Here is a 19,564-nt window from a genome sequence, read left to right on the forward strand (position 1 = left end):
TTTTGATGATTTCTTCTAATACTACCATTTCTCATTCACACCTGAAATAATATATATCTGCCCTGGCTCCTGATGCATAGCTCCTAAACCATTATAATTTCCTGGTGACAGTAGTCTTTTCACCTGTGTGGCAAGACTGAGCTTAACAGTGAATGCAGATGTATTGCCTGGTGGTAGGAAGTCCTCTACTTCTGCACCTTTGTAATTTTCAAAGGATTGAACAAATGAGTTATGTAATGAGGGAAATCCAAAATTACATTAACACCTCGAAAGGGGCTCATAGCGAGATGAAACACGGGTAGGTGAGAAGCACAGGTGACATGGGCTTGGGACTGGTATCTGAAGTCGGGGGGAGGGTGGCAGTCTTGTAGGACTGAGCCCTCAACCTGTGGGATCTGGGCTATTTATCTCTGGGTATATAGTGTCAGAACTGATTTGAAATGTAGGGACCCTAGCTGGTGTCAGAGACTTGCTTGCACCAACACTGGACTTGAGTGCAGAACCTTCTAAAAAATGTATTATTTTTTTTCTCACTCTTGAAGACTCTGAGGAAAATTACACTTGGAGGGAAAGAAATAATGAAGTGAAAATAGAAATACACTATGGAAGAAAAGCTATATAGCCTTGTGCTGTTTCATTGTTTCAAAAACGTTCAGTAAATATCTGGTTCAGAGGCTGGTCTAGATGTTATATACATCAGTAAAGAAGGAAATGTAAAAAAAAAAGAGAGAGAGAGAAGGAAATGTGTCCTCCCATAGCCTGTGTTCGAAACTGTTATTGAATGACCAGTAAGTAGTGAAGAAACTATTCTATATTATACCAAATTATAAGGTGGCAGGTGCTGTGGAAATAGAAAGTAAGAGCACTCCCAAGTAATGGCAAGGATGTGGAGGCAGGAGGATTTCAATAGGAAACAGAGGGATCAGAGTGTTCTCAGAGGGAGATAACTGACCACACAATTAAAAGAGGGGAAGGAGGGATTTGGATACTTGGGGAAGATGTTCCGTGAGAAGAAATAGAGCCAGTACAATGTCCCAGGACCGGGAACTTGCCTGGAGTGTAAGACAATTGATGTGATTGTTGTTTGAATTGGTTGGTGATATATTTTGGTAAACTTTAGTGAGCCAGACAGAAATCTCCTTACTTTGTGCACATTTCTGTAAGTGCGTCTACAAGCCTCTACTACAGATGCCCTGGTTTTCCAGTCTTCTTCAGTCCTCTTTCCTCACCAGGCAGATCACTGGCTGCTCCCTGCAGTCTACATATATTATCGGATATACGTCGGCTTGGGATAGTAATTGTTCCACACAATGTGGGTGGCCAGACCAAAGCATTGGAAAACTGTCGCTTCTCCATTATTTCTCAGGGACACCTTGAATGTGGCTGTGATGCAGCTATTGTTGACTTAACTTGCGACCATAAACCAAAAGCAGAACCCAAGCTCAAGCCTTCTCCTCCTCCTTCTGGCTGTGCATAACACCCAGTACCGCCACTACAGTGAGCTGTTGTCACATTGGTGGGTTCTCATGAAGCCCAGCTGCATTCTCTAGATCTGATTTGGCTCAATCCTGAAACATCAGAGTACTTTGACTTTATAATGTGGTTGGTCCAAGAGAACTTCTCCTCACTGTGGGCTGTTCTGGATGCACAGATATTTAATATCCTAATATTCACTGTTCTGCTCTTTAGATACAATGACTCAACAGGAAGTGTTTCAAAATGATATAGAAAGCTGTACTACAGATGGCATAGGCTTCCTCCAGGGCCCCAGGGGACGGTCTTGTGATTCTTTGGCTCTGGACTCTTGCTCAAACTCAACACTGCATGTTTCCCACCAGGTGGTCTGCTCAATCTTGTGGTGGAGCGGACAGGACTGCTCCCACCACAGCCCAGATCTGCTTCAGAGCTCTTTCCCACAGGACCCCATCCATGACCTCCATATCTTCTGACATAGGAGAAGTGTTTCTAGTTGAGGAAGTGTTGCTTCTTAAATGAGGTGCCGTGCTCCACATTTTTGTAAGGAGATCCAAGAGACAAATATTGGAATGGCTAACATTAAAAAGATGGATCACACCAAGTGTTGGTGAACATCTCAAGAAACAAATTCTCACAGGCTACTGTTAGGCAGGAAGCTAGGCATGCACGACAGGAGGATGGACCTTTGAAGTCCTTATGGAGAGTGCCAGCAGGAGGCCGCCGGGGACCACCCTAGTCCTGGTGTGTGGTTCCAACCTCCCAGCAGAGGGACAGCTGTTGGCTGTGCTTGTTGCACACGTGCAGAAAGCAGCACTTGTCCTTACCTGTGTCTCCAGAATAGAAGTAATGTGGCTTCCTACCCATGCAGCCATTTGCAGTGCATCATGGGAAACGACATGCTTAGTAGGCCGAATTTGCAGGGGGGTGGCGGTGTCTCCCTTGGAGTGTACTTTAGTGACACTGTGCTCGGCTTTATGTTCATTTTCTTGTCCTGTAATTCTTTCCTGTGGCAGCTTGAAGAACTGAGGCTTCTTTTCTTTTCCATTAATTCTCAGATGGAGATGTCGAACCATGTAACCATGATGGAAAGCAGTTTGGCCGTTACCTCCCCCCCCGCCCCCCCCCTTCTTGTGAACTCCTTTGGGTCAGGCACCAGATCTTAAAAATTGTAGCAAAAATGATACCTAATACCGGTTTGGCACTCTGGGAACCACTATCTTCTCTTTCTCATAATGGCCACGAGAGATAAGCAGGACAGGGGTCCTAACCTCCACAAGGCAGAGAGGCTAAGTAACCTCCGTGTGGTCACAGGAACAAGCAAGGAGCAGGGCCGCGAGGGCCTGGGGCTTCTGCCGCGACTCCATCTCGGTCCCATTACCCGCTGCAGTCTCCCTTGTGCTCTTCTAAAGGCCACGATTTGTCGATTTTATAACCTCCAACTTATCCCCTGGCTGTCGTCCTGCTGCCGGAGTCACCTGGTGTTCGCCTGCTGTTCCATGGAGCCTAAAGGTCTCCAGCATCACCTCCAGGTACTGGGTCCTCTGGGCTGTGTCCAGTCCACCAGAGTGAAGGTCATGAACACCTGAAAGTCAAACTAAGGCATCATATTGACCTTCGGGTTCGTAAGTTGGATCAGAGCTTATCACTCCATTGCCGATGATGATGGACACCTAACCCTGAATCCCCAAGGTGTCTTAAGGGTTTGAGCTCTGTGCTGGGCTCAAGGAGGCTGATGCAGCCGTGTACAAAATGCTATTATGGCTGGAGATGAAAATGGCTTCCCTATGAGGACAGTGGGGGCAGAAGGCAAGTGGGAAAACGGTCACGACAATTCCAACAAGGACAGCAGCAGCACCTCCTTGGTCCTTGCCATGCACCTGCCCCAGGCTGAGGGCTTCATGGGCTGTGGTGCAGGGGTTAAACATACCCACGTATGGAGCTAGTTGTTCAGGTTTGAATCCAGTCTCTCATATCTGACACTTGTCTGTTGTATGACCTTGGGGAACCAACTCCACCTTTCCTACCCTGGCCTTCCCTGGAAATACAGTAATTATTGCCACCTCCTCAGGCCGCCATGAGAATGAGATGCTCACAACAAAAGCCTGGGAGTCGTGGCACTGATAAATGCTCAGGGTGCAAGTCACAGTAATTTGCACCAGGGCCAAAGTAAGCACTATCATCGCCTCCATGCCAGCCAGGCAGCTGAGGCAAAGGGAGGAGTCACAAGTTTCCCAGATTCCGAGGTGAAGTCCCGCTTCTCCTGCGGCTAGGTCAGCAGGTTCTGGGAGGCCGCATTTCTTTCTCAAACACACTGAGGGGCAGAGGGCTCTTGTGGCACTGGGGAGGCAGATTGCCTGGCTCAAGGATGCCACTGCAGGCCGAAGCTGGAGTTGCCCAGGCCTAGAGAGGCCAGAGATGCCATTGAACAGCTGATGGGTACCTCAGCTCTTGACCTTCTAATATTCAGGAGCAGCCCCCACCTTATATGCCTTTACGCAAGAGGAAACAAACGCCCATATTAGATGGGGATGTGCTTCCTGGGCACCTGCAATTCAAACCGAGGGCTTAGGGATCCCGATCAGTTCCTTACTTCCTTTCTGTTGTGCTTTGGGATTCAAAAAACATCTTCTCCATCCTGAGTCCACCTGGTGCCCCAAGAGTCCTGCTCCAACCCACCAAACTCCATAATGACAGGCCAGGGAAACGGGCGGACACTATAATGCAAGGCTTTATTGTATTCTTAAATGTCTGGACTTCAGAAAGTGAAGGAGAATATGTTAATGCAGATTAAAAGTGTTTATCTGTGTCCAATAGGCATAGCATAAAAAAAAAACAACAATGAGGACATATACTTCCAGCATTAAAAATAATTATCCCACAAAGTAAAAGTCACAAAATGAAATTCCAACATACATCTGTTGTTTCACATCCTTCTGTAAAAGGAAAACCACAGTTCACAGAGTAGGCAGAAGATAGGAACAGGTTAGCAAAAATATAGATAACAAATACGTGAAAAAAATGCTAATCATGACTCCTTAAGGAAATGCAGTTAAAACACTGAGACTCCACTATAAGCTTATAAAAAGGGTTAAAGTTAAGAATGATGGACCAAATAACTCACTAGGATGTGGCGGAAATGGAACTCTCACACACTGCAGGGAAGAGTACAAAAAGACAGAACCATTTATATTACAATATGCTAAGTTCTTTAAGTTAAAACATTTACCCTACAACTCAGACTTTTCATTCTGAGTTACGGACAAAAAATAAGTGAAACACATATCCATATAAATAATTACACACAAATACTCATACCAACTTTATTTTCCATACACAAAAATTAGAAATATTCAAATGCCCGTAAACAAATTAATGGGGTAAACTAATAGTGGTATACTCAAAGAATTATTTCTCAACAACAAAAGAGAACCTACTTATATACCATTGATGAATCTACAATTATTTATGCAACACAAAAGCAGGAAAAAAAAAACTGGGTGGCTCAGTTGGTTAAGCATCGACTTGATTTTGGCTCAGGTCATGACCTCATGGGTCATGAGTTCAAGCCCTATGCTGGGCTCTGCACTGACAGTCCAGAGACTGCTTGAGTTTCATTCTCCCTCCCTACTCTCTCCCCACCACCAATTTTCTCTCTCACAATAAATAAAATTTTAAAAACTTAAAAAAATAGGAAAATAATACTTTGATTCCTGCTATATAAATTATAGAAAATAGAGGGTTTTTTAAAATGGAAAGTAAATTACTTGGAGGGCTGTGAAGGCAAGTAGAGAAATTGAATATTAAAGGATATGAGGTAAATATACAATGACCGATATGATCACTATCAAGACCACGATGTTTTCTGAGGTTTGTAAGTATGTCAAAACTTACTGAAGACTACATTTCCAATATGTACAGTTTATTACATGTAAATTAAACCTTAGTAAACCTTTCTTAAATGACTCAAGATTTAAAAAATCTGTCCAACTCTTTTTGGAAAATAGGTTTTACAACCCTACATTCAACGCACATTCTCACCTTGCAGAGGCTAGTTTTGCTGTGAAAGCAAATACAGTGATTAACGAAGGACTCTCCAAGAAGGTCAAGAGGACTGCTGGCTGGGTCATAAAAGCGGCATCCCCAGATTACAGGTCCCCCTTTTCTCGATCTGTTTTCCTGCCTGTGTGGCAGTGGTCTTGAGATGAACGTCAGGAAGAGGCTACAGGAATCCACAAAACCTCTTAGTTATTTCCAATGGCAATGATGTAAGCTACGCCAGACCCGTCCACCCGGAGGTCTGTGGACTTGGCACACCCCGGCTCGGCACAGCCTCGCAGAAGTATTTGTGTGCACACTTTCAGAAGAGGCACATTCCATCTAGTTGGCTGTGGTCTCCTCCACTCCCTACTAAGTCAGTGTTTCTGAAGCAGTTCTGGTCTCCCCTGAACCTTACGAACTTATAACCAATGACCTACAGAACTGTGGACGTCATGGCACATGGCTCTTCGCAGGACCTGGGGAAGAGGTGCCCCTCAACAGTGTGGACCGACATTCCCTGTGCTATCCCCTGTGAACAAGGGGGAAAAAATCATGCTGCTCCCAGTTGCACTTGAGGGTCTCCCACCTGCCCCTCCTCAGGGTGATCTCTGAGTTTCCCAGAACTCATAACATCTAATTTCAAATGAGGACCAGAAGGCTATGCAGTCTTTCCTAGGAGGCCACAGATAGTGCAAACTTGTCAAACACTGGTAAACTCATTTCTGCCACCATGTCCTCTTGAGGCACAGAAATTTGAGATCCTCCCCAATGAAAGCTGTTCACCCTTTCATGCTTGTAGATCGCAAAATGTTTATAAACCACCGTATACAGTAAATAAGACACGCTAGATTGAAAAGGACTTAAATAAGGACTTCATTAGTGTACGAACCAAGCAATAGGGGCCAGCAGTTCTTGAGCGAGTGACTTGGAAGCTGGAAAAATGAATCACAAATGTCTCTGGAGACCACATCCCTGCAAATGCGGGTTCTTCTCTGCAACCTGCCAGCTGAACTCGCATGATGGTCTCCACGACAGCACTGGCCAGGTCTATGCCAATTAGTTAGAAAGAAGGAAATGTGGGCCCCCCCAAAGACTCGGGTTACTCCTAATCTCCTCCAACAATAAGAACAAAGGTCAGCTTCCCTGAGCACAGTGGGGTGATGACTGACGCATGCTGTAAAGACTTGCCAGGGCAGGAGTAATTAGCTTTGGCCAGAATGGCAGTGAAATAAACCTGGAAAAAGCCCTCAGCAGTTTAGAAACTGCAACACAGCCACACATGCTTCCCATGCAGCTGAAACTGATGGGAAAACTCTCTACTAGTGGCAACTGGATATAGTAGATTGAATTCAGGCAAATGCGGCCTCACAAAGAGTTGCCTCTGGTATCATTATACGGAACAAGGAAACTGTATGCTTCCTAACCACCTAAAGCCTTTTTCCAGTGTGAACCCGCCGGTGCTGAGAAAGGTTCGATTTTCGGCTAAAAGACTTCCCACATACACTGCAGTCATAAGGCCTCTCTCCTGTGTGAACTCTCTGATGATAATGGAGGGTAGAACGAGAGGTAAAAGATTTCCCACATTCACTGCACTCAAAAGGCCTTTCTCCTGTGTGAACTCTCCGGTGAATAATGAGGTGAATTCTTTGGGTAAAGGATTTTCCACATTCACTGCACTCATGAGGCCTTTCTCCTGTGTGAACCCTGCGATGTCGAATCAGTATGGAGCTATTGGTAAAAGATTTTCCACATTCACTACACTCATAAGGCCTTTCTCCAGTGTGGACTCTCTGATGATAACCAAGGGCAGAGACGGAAGTAAAAGATTTCCCACATTCACTGCACTCATAAGGCCTTTCTCCAGTGTGGACTCTCCGATGTTTAGAAAGATACGAGTTCTGACTAAAGGATCTCCCACAATCACTACATTCATAAGGCTTTTCTCCAGTGTGAACTCTCTGGTGTTGATTCAACTGGGAACTATCTCTAAAAGACTTTCCACATTCGTTGCAGTCAAAAGGCCTTTCTCCTGTGTGAACTCTCTGGTGACAACGGAGGGCAGAGGCAGAGGTAAAAGACTTATCACATTCTTTGCACTCATAAGGTCTTTCTCCGATGTGCACTTTTTGATGATAACGGAGGGCAGAGCCAGAGGTAAAGGATTTTCCACATTCCTTGCACTCATAAGGCCTTTCTCCTGTGTGAACTCTCTGGTGTATATTGAGGTGATTTCTTTGGGTAAAGGATTTCCCACATTCACTGCACTCATAAGGCCTTTCTCCTGTGTGAACTCTACGGTGTCTAATAAGTATCGGTCCATTGGTAAAAGATTTCCCACATTCACTACACTCATAAGGTTTTTCTCCAGTGTGAACTCTCTGATGATAACAGAGAGCAGAGCCAGAGGTAAAAGATTTTCCACATTCACTGCATTCATAAGGCCTCTCCCCGGTGTGAACTCTCTGGTGCTGAGAGAGGTAAGATTTGTGGCTAAATGATTTCCCACATTCGTTGCATTCATAAGGCCTTTCTCCTGTGTGAACTCTTCGATGTATAATGAGGTGATTTATTTGGGTAAAAGACTTCCCACAATCATTACACTCATATGGTCTTTCTCCTGTGTGAATTCTCTGATGATAACGGAGGCCAGAGCTAGAGGTAAAAGACTTTCCACATTCAATACATTTATAAGGTTTTTCTCCAGTATGAATTCTCTGATGATAACGGAGGGCAGAGCTAGAAGTAAAAGATTTCCCACATTCGCTACATTCATAAGGCCTTTCTCCTGTGTGTACTCTCCAGTGTTCAATGATATCAGATTTTCGTCTAAATGATTTCTCACATTCAGTGCACTCATAACTGATTTCTCCACCGTGAACTGTACGTTGTCGAATGATGGCACTCTGGCTAACAGACTGAGCACAGCCAAGACACACATAACAATTTTCTCCAGTGTTACTTCTCTGAGGATAAGGGAGGAGAAATTTTTGACTAAAGGATTTCCCACATTTGCTACACTTGTACTGTCTTGGCCCAGTATGAATTCTCCGATGTTGACTGAGGGTTGAGCTTCCCATAAAGGACTTACCACAGTCCCTACACACATGAAGCTCGTCACCACTGTGGATTCTCTGGTGAATAGCAAGTGAAGATTTGTATCGGAATGTTTTCCTACATTCAGGGCACACAAAACACTGTCTTCCAGTGTGGATACCCTTGTCTTGAACAAGTGTATGTTTGGGACCAAAGGCTTTATTTTTATTGCGTTCTTCCCGGGTGTAATGGCTTTCTTTGCTTTGAAAAGTCACCCCACACTTGGTGATTTCCTTCTCCCCAGTATGAGTGGCCTGTGGTTGGAGATGTTCTGAGGTGGCCAGGAAGTCCTTCTCAACCTCCTTAGAGGTAAGGGGTTTTTCTGAATCATGGAAATCGCTGCTCTTCACAAATGGGGCCCTGTCCACACTGCTTTTGAAGGGATTTTCTCTCAGGTGCTGCTTCTCATGATCCTGAATGTTTGCACTGGAATACATTTGTTTCACACATGCCCCATGCTTGAATAGTTTCTGGCTGCTTGGTTTTCCCTGGTGCTCAGCCAAGTGGAAAATGTCTCTCAAGACCGGACCACACATCTCACAGGGGTGGGTCTTCTGGGAAGACAGAGCTGCCGTGGACGCGCTGGCCTGTGACACACCTACAGAAACACTCTTTTCAAGGGGTGCATCCGCATCCTGTGCTCCACAGCAGCAACCTGAACGCAAAGAAACACTAGTGAAGTACACATTGACTTTATTGGAAGAGGGAGACCCAAATACAAACATGCAAATGAAAACCAAAAAAGAGCAGAGTAACTAATGTCAGACAAAGTAGGGTAGGTCAAAAACCTATCACAAGACAAAAAGTCTTGTATAATGATAAAATAATTTATCAAGAGAACAGAATAATTAACTACAAGTATATATATGCCCAACATCCAAGTACTTAAATATATTAAGCAAATACAGATCAGAAGGCAGAAATAGACAGCAATATTCTAACAGTAAGGGGCTTCAATACCCTATTATCAACAATCAACAGACTATCCAAACAGAAAACCAATAAGGAAATGTTGGATTTGAACTGCACTTGCTATCAAAGAGACCTAACAGACAAATACAGAAGATGCCATCCAAATGCAGCAAACTATACATTCTTCTTAAGTACATGGAACATGTCTAGGACTTGCTCACATGTAGATCACAAAAAAATTCTTAACACTTAAGAAGAGTGAAAACATACCAGGGATCTTTGTCAAGATGGTATATCATACATGGTATGACCCTAGAAATTATTAATAGAAGGAAAGCTGGAAAATATCACAAATCTGTGGGACTTAAACATTTTCCTGAACAAATGGGTCAAAGAAAAAAATAAAAAAATATACCCAAACAAATGAAAGTAGAAACACAACGCATTAAAATTTATGGAATGCAAGAAAATCAACTATAAGAGAGAATAAAGATTAGAGCAGAAACAAATGAGACAGACCCTAGAAAAATAGAAGGACCAATGAAACTAACAGTTGGGTTTTTGAGACAATAAACAATTTGGCAAATCATTAGTTAGACTAAAAACAAAGAAGACTCAAAATCAGAAATGAAAGCGGAAACATAACAAATGATACCACAGGAATATAATCAAACAAAAGAGACTACTATAAACAATTATATGACAACAAATTGGCTAACCTAGAAGAAATGGATAAATTCATAGAAACATGCATCCTGCCAATATGGAAGAAATAGAAAATGTGAACATTCTCATAACCAGTAAGGAGAGTCAATCAGTACTAAAAAAAATATCTTCCAACAAGGGGACAAGTGTGGCTCAGTCAGTTAATCATCTGACTCTTATTCTTGGCTCAGGTCATGATCTCACAGTTCATGGGTTCGAGCCCTACATCGGGCTCTGTGTTGACAGCATGGAGTCTATTTGGAATTCTGTCTCCTTCTCTCTCTGCCACTCCCCTGCTCACTCACTCTCAAAAATAAACAAACATTAAAAAAAGAAAACTCCCAGGAAGCTTGGTTAAGCTTCTGACTCTTGATTTTGGATCAGGTTGACAGCACATAGCCTGCTTGGGATTCTCTTTCTCCCCCTTTCTCAGCCCCTCCCCTGCTCACACGCACGTGCTCTCTCTCTGATTCAAAATAAAAAAAGTAAATTAAAAAAAAAAAACTAACAAAGTCCAGAATACTACATATTTAAAGAATCAATGCCATCCTTCTTAAAGTCTTCCAAAAAACTGAAGAAATACTTCCAAAATCATTTTATGAGGCCAGCATTACCTCAAAGGTAGTATAAAAGGAGAAAATTACAGGCCAATATCCCAAATGAACATAAATTTAAAACTTCAAAAAGCAAATACTTCCAAACCAAATTCAAAAGCACATTACAAGGATCATACATTACAATCAATCAATATTTATCCCTGGGATGCAAGAATAGATTAACATGAACATATCAATAAATGTAATATACCACCTTAATGGAATAAGGGTTTTTTTTCTTTTTTCTTTTTTTTATTTCTTTTTGAGACAGAGAGAGACTGTGGGTGCAGGGGAGGGGCAGAGAGAGAGACACACACAGAATCCGAAACAGGCTCCAGGCTCTGAGCTAGCTGTCAGCACAGAGCCAGACGTGGTGCCCAAACCCACGAACCATGAGATCATGACCTGAGCCGAACCCGGAAGCTCAACCGACTGAGCCACCCAGGCGCCCCTGGAATAAGGGTTTAAAAGGTAAAAATCATATAACCGTATCAACAAATGCGGTAAGTTTATTTATTTTGAGAGTGGTGAAAGGACAGAGAAAGAGACAGACAGAATCCTAAGCAGGCTCTGAACCGTCTGCACAGAGTCTGAAGCAAGGCCCAATCCCACAAACCACGAGATCACAGCCTGAGGGGAAATCAAGGGACAGACATTCAACTGACTGAGCCACCCAGGTGCCCCACCTTCTCTGCTTTTATTCAACACAGAACTAGAAGTTCTAGTCCCAAATAATTAAGGAAGAAAAATAAAAGGCATCCAAATCAAAATGCAAGTAAAATGGTCTGTTTGTAGGTGATATAGTCTAAAAAAGAGAAAACCAAAGAATCTACCCAAACACTTAGAAGTAATTAATGACCTCAGTAAAGTTGTCGGACAAAAAAAAAATCAATATATAAAACAAAATTGTATTTATAATACACCAATAATAAACTACATAAACTATCTGGAAAAAAACCCAGAAAACAATCCCACTTAAAATAGCATCAAAAAGAAAAAAATACTCAAAATGAATTTAACACAGAAAGTGAAAGATCTGTATCTTGAAAATTGAAGACACAAATGGAAAAACATCCCGTGTTCTCAGACTGGAAGAATTAATATTGTTAAAATGTCCACTTTACCACAGCAATCTACCCAGAGCAATCTACAGATTCAATTTTTCACAGAAATAGAAAAAACAATTGTAAAATTTGTATGGAACCACAGAAAACTCCAAATAGCCAAAGCAATCTTGAGAAAAAAGAACAAAGCTGAAGACATCACACTTCTTAATTTCAAAATATTCCAAATTAACAGTAATTAAAACAATACCTGCTTAAAAACAGACCAATGAAATGGAATAGTGAGCCCAGAGATAAACCTCTGCGCACACGGTCAACTAATCTTTGATAAGACACCAAGTACACATAATGAGAAAAGGACAGTCTCTTCAATAAATGGATACCTACATGGAAAAAGAAAAAAGACCTCCACCTTGGGTCTTTTTTTAATGTTTTATTTTTGAGAGAGAGAGAGAGATAGCTTGCACAGGGGAGGGGCAGAGAGAGAGGGAGACACAGGTGCCACCCAGGCACCCCCACCTTGGGTCTTAAAGCGAGATGGGAGGCACAAGGAGACTCTGGCCAAGCCTGCCAGCTGGCCAGACCAGCGGTCGGTGAAGGTGGACATTGTGGGCTTAAGTTCACTCCCCACCCCAAGTTCTCCATATGTAATCTGGGGCACCAGCAGCACTGTGATTAGGCCAAGGCTTTGGATATTCCCTGCATGGGTGCTGAGGCGCTGAAGAAACTCAACAAGAATAAAAAAAATCAGTCAAGAAGCTGGCGAAGAAGGACGATGCCTTTTTGGCCTTCAGAATCCCAGACCCAGCAGATCTCACGAATCCTGGGCCCAGGTCTGAAGAAGGCTGACAAGTTCCCTTCCTCGCTGACCAGAATGAGAACATGTGGCCAAAGTGGATGAAGGGAGGTCCACAATCAAATTCCAGATGAAGAAAGTGCTGTGTCTGGCAGTGGCCATTGGCCATGTGCAGATGACAGCCGACGAGCTTGTGGATTTCCTGGTGTCAGTGCTCAAGAAGAGTTGGCAGAACCCCTGGGCTTCCTATGTTAAGAGGACCGCGGGCAAGCTCCAGTGCCTATACTAAGGCACAGCTTAATAAACCCTAGTGCTACCAAAAACAAACAACAACAACAAAAAAAACTGGACATGTATCTTACAAAAATTAACTTGAATTTCTTTAAAAAACTTAAGACATAAGACATGAAATTATTAAAGTTTTAGAAGAAAACACAAAGAAAAAGCTCCTTGACATTGGTGTTGCCAATGATTTTGGATATGACACCAACAGCAAAGGCAACAAAAGCAAAAATAAACAAGTGGAATTGTATCAAACCAAAAACTTCTGCATAGCAAGGGAAATAATCAACAAAATGAAAAGGCAACCTAAGAAATAAGAGAAAATAACTACAAAAGATCTATCTGCCAAGAGATAATATTCAGAATATATTAAAAACTTGTAAAACTCAACAACAAAACCCAAATAACCCAAATAAAAGCAAAAGACCCAAAGTGGGGCTTGAACTCATAACCCTGAGATCAAGAGTCTCATGCTCTTCTTTTTTTAGTTTAATTTTTTTAAACTAAAAAAATTTTTTGAGCAAAAGACCTGAATAAACATTTATCCAAACACATACAAATGGCCAACAGGTACTTGAAAAGGTGCTCAACATCACTAATATCAGGAAAATGCCAATCTTAAGTTGCAATGAAAAAACACCTCACACCTATTAGGATAGCAATTATCAAAACCAAGAGATAATAAGTGTTGGTGAGGAATGTGGAAAAAAGGAAACCATCACAGTTGGTGAGAAAAATTGGTACACACACTGATACACAATAGAAGAGCTTTCAAAAATTAAAAGTAACAGCACCTACGGGTGCCTGGGTGGCTCAGTCCGTTAAGCATCCAACTTTGGATAGGTCAAACCCTGAGGGTTTCGTGAGTACAAGCTCCGTGTCCAGGCACAGAGCCTGGAGCCGCTTTGGATTCTGTGTCTCCCTCTCTCTCTCTGCCCCTCTCCCACCCACACTCTGTTTCTGTCTCAAAAATAAACGTTAAAAAAAATTTAAACTAAAAAAAGAAGAGCATGAGACTCTTGATCTCAGGGTTATGAGTTCAAGCCCCACTTTGGGTATAGCGATTATTTTAAAAAAGAAAAAAAAAAACCTAAAAAAAAAATAGAACTACCTATGGTTCACCAATCCCACTTTTCTGTACATATCCAAAGAAATGGAAATGAGTATCTCAAGAGGTAAGTGCACCTGTGTATTTACTGCAGCACTGCTCACAATAGCCAAGGTGGCTGAATGGATAAACAAACCCTGGTGTACAATGGAGCACTGTTCACGCACAAAAAGGGAAATCATGCATTTATGACAACATGGGTAAACTTGGAGAGCATAATACAAAGTGAAACAAGTCAAACAGAGAAAGACAAATACTGTATGGCATAATCACCTCTATGTGAAATCAAAAAAAGAAGGAAGGAAAGAAAGAAAAGGGAGGGAAGGAAGGAAGAAAAACAGTTCAACCCCAAAAAACAAAGAGCAGAATGCCAGGGGCTGGGGGCTATGGGAAACGAGATGTTGTTGGTCAGTTACAAGCTGACCAACTGCTGTGAACTTAATATGCACCACGGTGACTATCACTAATAATGCTGTGCTGTACACTTGACTTTGCTAAGAGAATATATCTTAAGGGTTCTTACACATAAAACATGTAAAGTGATGCATGTTAAATCGATTATAGTAACCATTTCATGATGTACGTGAATATCAAGGTCATAACACTATATACTTTAAATATATAAATATATACAAAATTATTGGTCAACGATACTTCAACATAGGTGGTAAAAAGGAAAAAGAAAAAATAAATAGAATAATACAGGATAGTACTAAAAGACCGTGGTGGTAAAAAGGAAAAAGAAAAAATAAATAGAATCATACAGGATAGTACTAAAAGACCGTCCATGGTCCATGTAAATAATGGTCATGATAATGCCTGTAATTCCCACCACAGGCAAACAAAAAGAAATCTCAGATTAAAAAAGGGAACAAAGCCAAAGACACAAAAGTGCCATGGAACTAGAAAGATGACCTGGCCAGGGAGAGGACAAACAGGATGCCATCCATTAGCCTCACTGCAAGACTACTGAAATCAAATCCTTCCTGTAAGCGTTCAGTAAGGACAGTATGGGGCCTGTGGGGAGAGAAGAGAGCAGTGCAAAAAACAGCACTACCTAGGACAGCAACTATCCAGGAAACCGGGAAAGCAAGCTGTACCTATGGTCCACATGTTGAAAACGACAGAGAAGGGGCGCCTGGGTGGCTCAGTCAGCTGAGCATCCGATTTCGGCTCAGATCATGATCTCACCGTGGGTTCGAGCCCTGCATCGAGCTCTGTGCTGTCAGGTCAGAGACTGGAGCCTGCTCCAGATTTTGTGTCTCCCCTCCCCCTTTGCTCCTCCCAAGCTCATGCTCTGCCTCTCTCTGATTCTAATAAATAAATGTTAAAGAAAAATAAAAAAAGAAAAATGACAGAGAAGACCCTAGAAAAAGAGGGACAAAGAAAAAAAAAGGAAAAGGGGGGTATGGATGGAGAAATGCAAAACCTAGTCCACATCATTGGGGAGGGTCTTACCCAGTGAGGATACAAGTGCAAAGTTCTCAAGCATCACATCGTGGTACAAGCGTTTCTGAGCCTCATCAAGCAGCTTCCACTCCTCCTGGGAGAAGTACACAACGACATCCTCAAAGGTCACCCCACCCTGTCAAGAATGGGACAGACAAAACCATGACCATTCTTTCTCTAGAACCCACAACCCACCTCCCACATCCACTCCACATTCATCCTCCTCCAGAGCCCCACACCCTAGAGGAGGTACCAGGCCCCAGGGTCATTGACGGCGGCTCTTAGCGACAACACGCAGCAGCGCACATGAATGCCAAGGCAGCTCTGGGCCTGGCCCTCTTACCAAGCACTTCCCCTACATTTCACAGATCGGGGGTACATGATGCAGCCACATGGGCTCGCGCTTCACCCCAAGGTTTCCAATACCGGGGCCGGAGGGCTCTCAGCTAATACTTCCTCTTAACGTGCACATCATTCCATAGACCTTTCTCACATCTTTGGATCCCTCAAATGCACTCCCAAGCTCTACCGTCTCCCTGCCCTGCATCACAGGCATCTCCCTGGGCTCGCCCACGTATTGGGCACACGGCATCCAGAGTGCTTGAAAATGTCAAACATGATCTGGTATACCCCCGTCCTTTGACAGGATCCCTTTGACAAAGAAAGCCCCAAGTGCTCCCCTCTCTCTACCTGGGATCTCTGCCACAAGGTAATCTCAGATACCCATGACCCTCTTCTACTTCTGTGCTGCCCCTGCTGCCCCACAGCGGCAGCAACCCTCCTTTTCCCACTCAACTTTCGTTAGAAGTGCATCAAGGAGCACCTGGGTGGTTCAGTCCGTTAAGCGTACAACTCTTGATTTCGGTTCAGATCATATTTCACAGTCAAGTGATTGACCTCCATATTGGGCTCTGCGCTGAAAACTCGGAGCCTGCTTGAGATTCTCCCTCTACCTCTCTCTCTCTGCTGCTGCCCTGCCTGTGCTCTCTCTCAAAACAAACTTTTAAAAAGTACATCAAAACCCCACTGCTCTCACGGCGGCTCGGTGGCTCAGTGGGTTAAGCATCTGACTTCAGCTCAGGTCGTGATCTCACAGTTCGTGAGTTCAAGCTCTGCATCAGGCACAGTGCTGACAGCTCCTAGCCTGGAGCCTGCTTCGGATTCTCTCCCCCTATGTGTGCCCCTCCCCCGCTTGCGTGCGTGCGTGCCTGCGCTCTTGCGCTCTCGCTCTCTTGCTCTCTCAAAAATAAACAAACATTAAAAAAAAAAAACCACCCACTGGTCTCCAGGCCAGGCACAATGACCCTCACAAATGAATAGATGGGCCCCATGAAGACGAAAACACCACAGACGCCATAAAAGCTCACCACAATTCTGGTGAATCTGCACAGTAGCTAATAAACAGGCCTCACTGATATCCCTCTTCAGTTCGCGACCCTCCAGCGTCCTCGGAACGGAGGTACCACACCCCAGCCCGCTAGGTCCCCGTCGCACACCCTGTGTCCCCCGAGGGCAGAAGGCGGACGCCACATCCCCGAATCCTCCCCCTCGGCGCCTCCTCAAGCCGCTGCACCTGCGGCCCCTCCCCTGCAGCCCGCTCCCGCACCCCGTCAGGCCGGCGCTCAGACACGGGGCCCCCGCCCACGAGCGTGTCCCCAACCCGGACACAGGGACCTGGGCCGCAGGGACGCGAGCAGGTGTCCGGCGCTCGGGCCTTGAGGGTCGGGGCGGGGGGGAGGCGGGTAGGGCAGAGAGGCCCCGGGAGCCGCGCGTTTACCTGATCAGGGTCCCTGGGCGCCACCGCCGCCATCGGACTCTGAGTGGTGGCGACACCTGGGCGGCGGTCCCTGTCTCGGCCACGGCGCGAGGCAGCACGGGAGGCGTCGCCGAGCTGCGACCCCAGTTGGCGCGCCAGAGACGGCGCCTCCTCCCGCCGCTTCTCGGTCAGTCACCCGCGGTCCGTACCCAGAGCTCCAGAATCCAACCGTGTGAAAGAACGTGCGAGAAACCAAAATGACCTGGATGACGGGACCGGAAGCCCCGCCCCGAGACGTCGCGCACGCACGGAAACCCCTCGTCTTCGTCCCTCATTGGCTCCTGACTGTGGCTGCGCAGCGCAGGGTCTTCTGGGAAATGTACTAGTAGCAAAGGGTCCGCAGTGTCTCCGGGCGATGGGCCAGGCAGCGCCCAGGCGAGGCTAGTGATGCTCCCGAGTCAGTGACGGCGAGGTGGTTTTGCTCGTTGTTAAATGTGGCTTAGGGACATTATTTCGGCTCTATAAAGCTCAGCCTACGCCCTGAGGATAAAAATATTATTTTAAATGGGCTCCATGCCCGACGTGGGGCTTGAACTCACGACCTTGAGATCAAGAGTCGGATGCTCTACCAACTGGGCCACCCGGGTGCCCAGAGATGTCGTCTGGATGGAGGATTTGGGCGTATCTCAAATAATATTAATTTTAGGAGCGCCCAGCTGGGCTCCTGGCTGGCTCAGTGGGTTAAACGGCCCACTCGATTTCAGCTCAGGTCATGGTCTCAGGGTGGTGAAACCCAGCCCTACGCCTGGGTTCACAGTACACATGGAGCCTGCTTGAGGTTCTCTCCCTCTGCGCCTCCCTGGCTGGCTCACATGTGCTCACTTGCTCTTAATAAACAAACAACTAAATTTTTAAGTGGCATCTCATTCCATACAATCATTCAGACATAAAAGAGTTCACACTTAGCTGGAAACATTACCGTATTGTTCCTCAAATGTATATGGCCTGAAGCATTACTCAGTTTTGTGTTCGTCAGGAAGATGGAAAAAGACTTATACAGAACCGTAACAGAAAAGCAAGAAAAGGCATATTACTCCACCCTGACGCAGGTGGACAAACCGGAAGTGTTTCTGGCTGCCACAGAAAACTGCTCTTACCTGTATCATAGAGTGATTTTGAGAAGTGGAAGCAAAGATCAACAGAAGTAGAAGTAAAATTGGAAGCTCTATACTAAACCCTCTAAATTTTATAGTAGCTAATTTATAATTGTGTAGCCTTTTTTTTTTTTAAAGTAATCTCTACACCCAACGTGGGGCTGGAACCCACAACTTCCTGAGATCAAGAGTCATGTGTGCCACTGACTGAGCCAGCCAGGGAAGATGTAGCCTTTTTTAGAATTGTGACAATTGTGTCCCCTAACTATCTTTTTGGATGTCCAGCTTACTTATTTGGTAAGAACAACACATTAAATGACGACTGTGCTAGCCTAATAGGATTGCCAGAACAAAGTATTATGGACTGAAGCAGCTTGAACAGAAATTTATCTTCTCACTGTTCTGGACACTCTAAGTTGAAGATGAAGCTTTCTCTTAAGGCGTCTCTCCTTGGCTTGTGGATGGCCATCTTGCTGCACCCCACAGGGCCTTCTCCCCTCTGTGACCATACTCCTGGTGCCTACTCTTATGAAGAAATCAGTCCTAATGAAGTAGTGCCCCATCCTTATGCTGTCATTTAACCTCACTTGCCTCTGTGAATGCTCTTTCTCCAAATACACATTCTGGCTTAGGGCTTCAAATATTAATATTGCATTAATAAATCTATTAGTGGTAATAAAGGTAAGTGGCTTACTCAAGACATGTAATAAAGAGAAAAAGAACAACATTCGGAAAGTGTCATCCAGGTGCCAATGGCTCACAATAATTACTAATGAAAACATAATTTCCAAAAGCTTCCCACTAAATACTATAAATGCACTTATAAGAAATATTTAAAACAAAAACCTTTCAATTAAAACAAATATTAAAAGCTCCTAAAATGTAAAGATTAATAAATTTATTTGGATATTTAACATTTTATCATTAACAATACTATTTATCCCATCTGATTAATCCCATCAGCTCCCTTACCCAAAGTTCTGATCATTCTTACAGTTCAGGTGTCCTCTGATACCTGGTAGGAAAAGCCCCACCCATTTTCTATGCTTTTTTTCTCTCACCATGGTTCCCATCATACATTGTACTAAAAACTCATTGGTCTTCCTTCAGTTCTTTGAATTCCACGCGCCTTTCC

The 19,564-nt window shown here is 44.2% G+C and overlaps 1 protein-coding gene and 1 pseudogene across 3 annotated transcripts in view; one reads left to right on the forward strand and one right to left on the reverse strand.

The window, feature by feature from the left end:
* Positions 1–4,186: 4,186 nt before the first annotated feature.
* LOC115280465 (zinc finger protein 345-like) overlaps positions 4,187–19,564 on the reverse strand; it is a 38,130-nt gene continuing 22,752 nt past the window's right edge. For 2 of the 3 annotated variants that reach the window (XM_029925383.1, XM_029925384.1), the window contains 2 exons: positions 15,529–15,655; positions 4,187–9,262 (listed from right to left, as the gene is read on the reverse strand). In XM_029925383.1, coding sequence (XP_029781243.1) covers positions 6,942–9,262; positions 15,529–15,655 — 2,448 coding nt within the window. In that variant the 3' untranslated portion in view covers positions 4,187–6,941. Of the gene's footprint in view, positions 9,263–15,528; positions 15,656–17,296; positions 17,526–19,564 lie in introns of those variants that run through there. The other variant, XM_029925385.1, reaches the window with a different exon arrangement.
* On the forward strand, positions 12,504–12,969 carry LOC115280466 (annotated as a pseudogene).

This window comes from Suricata suricatta, chromosome 16 (assembly GCF_006229205.1).
Source record: "Suricata suricatta isolate VVHF042 chromosome 16, meerkat_22Aug2017_6uvM2_HiC, whole genome shotgun sequence".
Classification (NCBI taxonomy): domain Eukaryota; kingdom Metazoa; phylum Chordata; class Mammalia; order Carnivora; family Herpestidae; genus Suricata; species Suricata suricatta.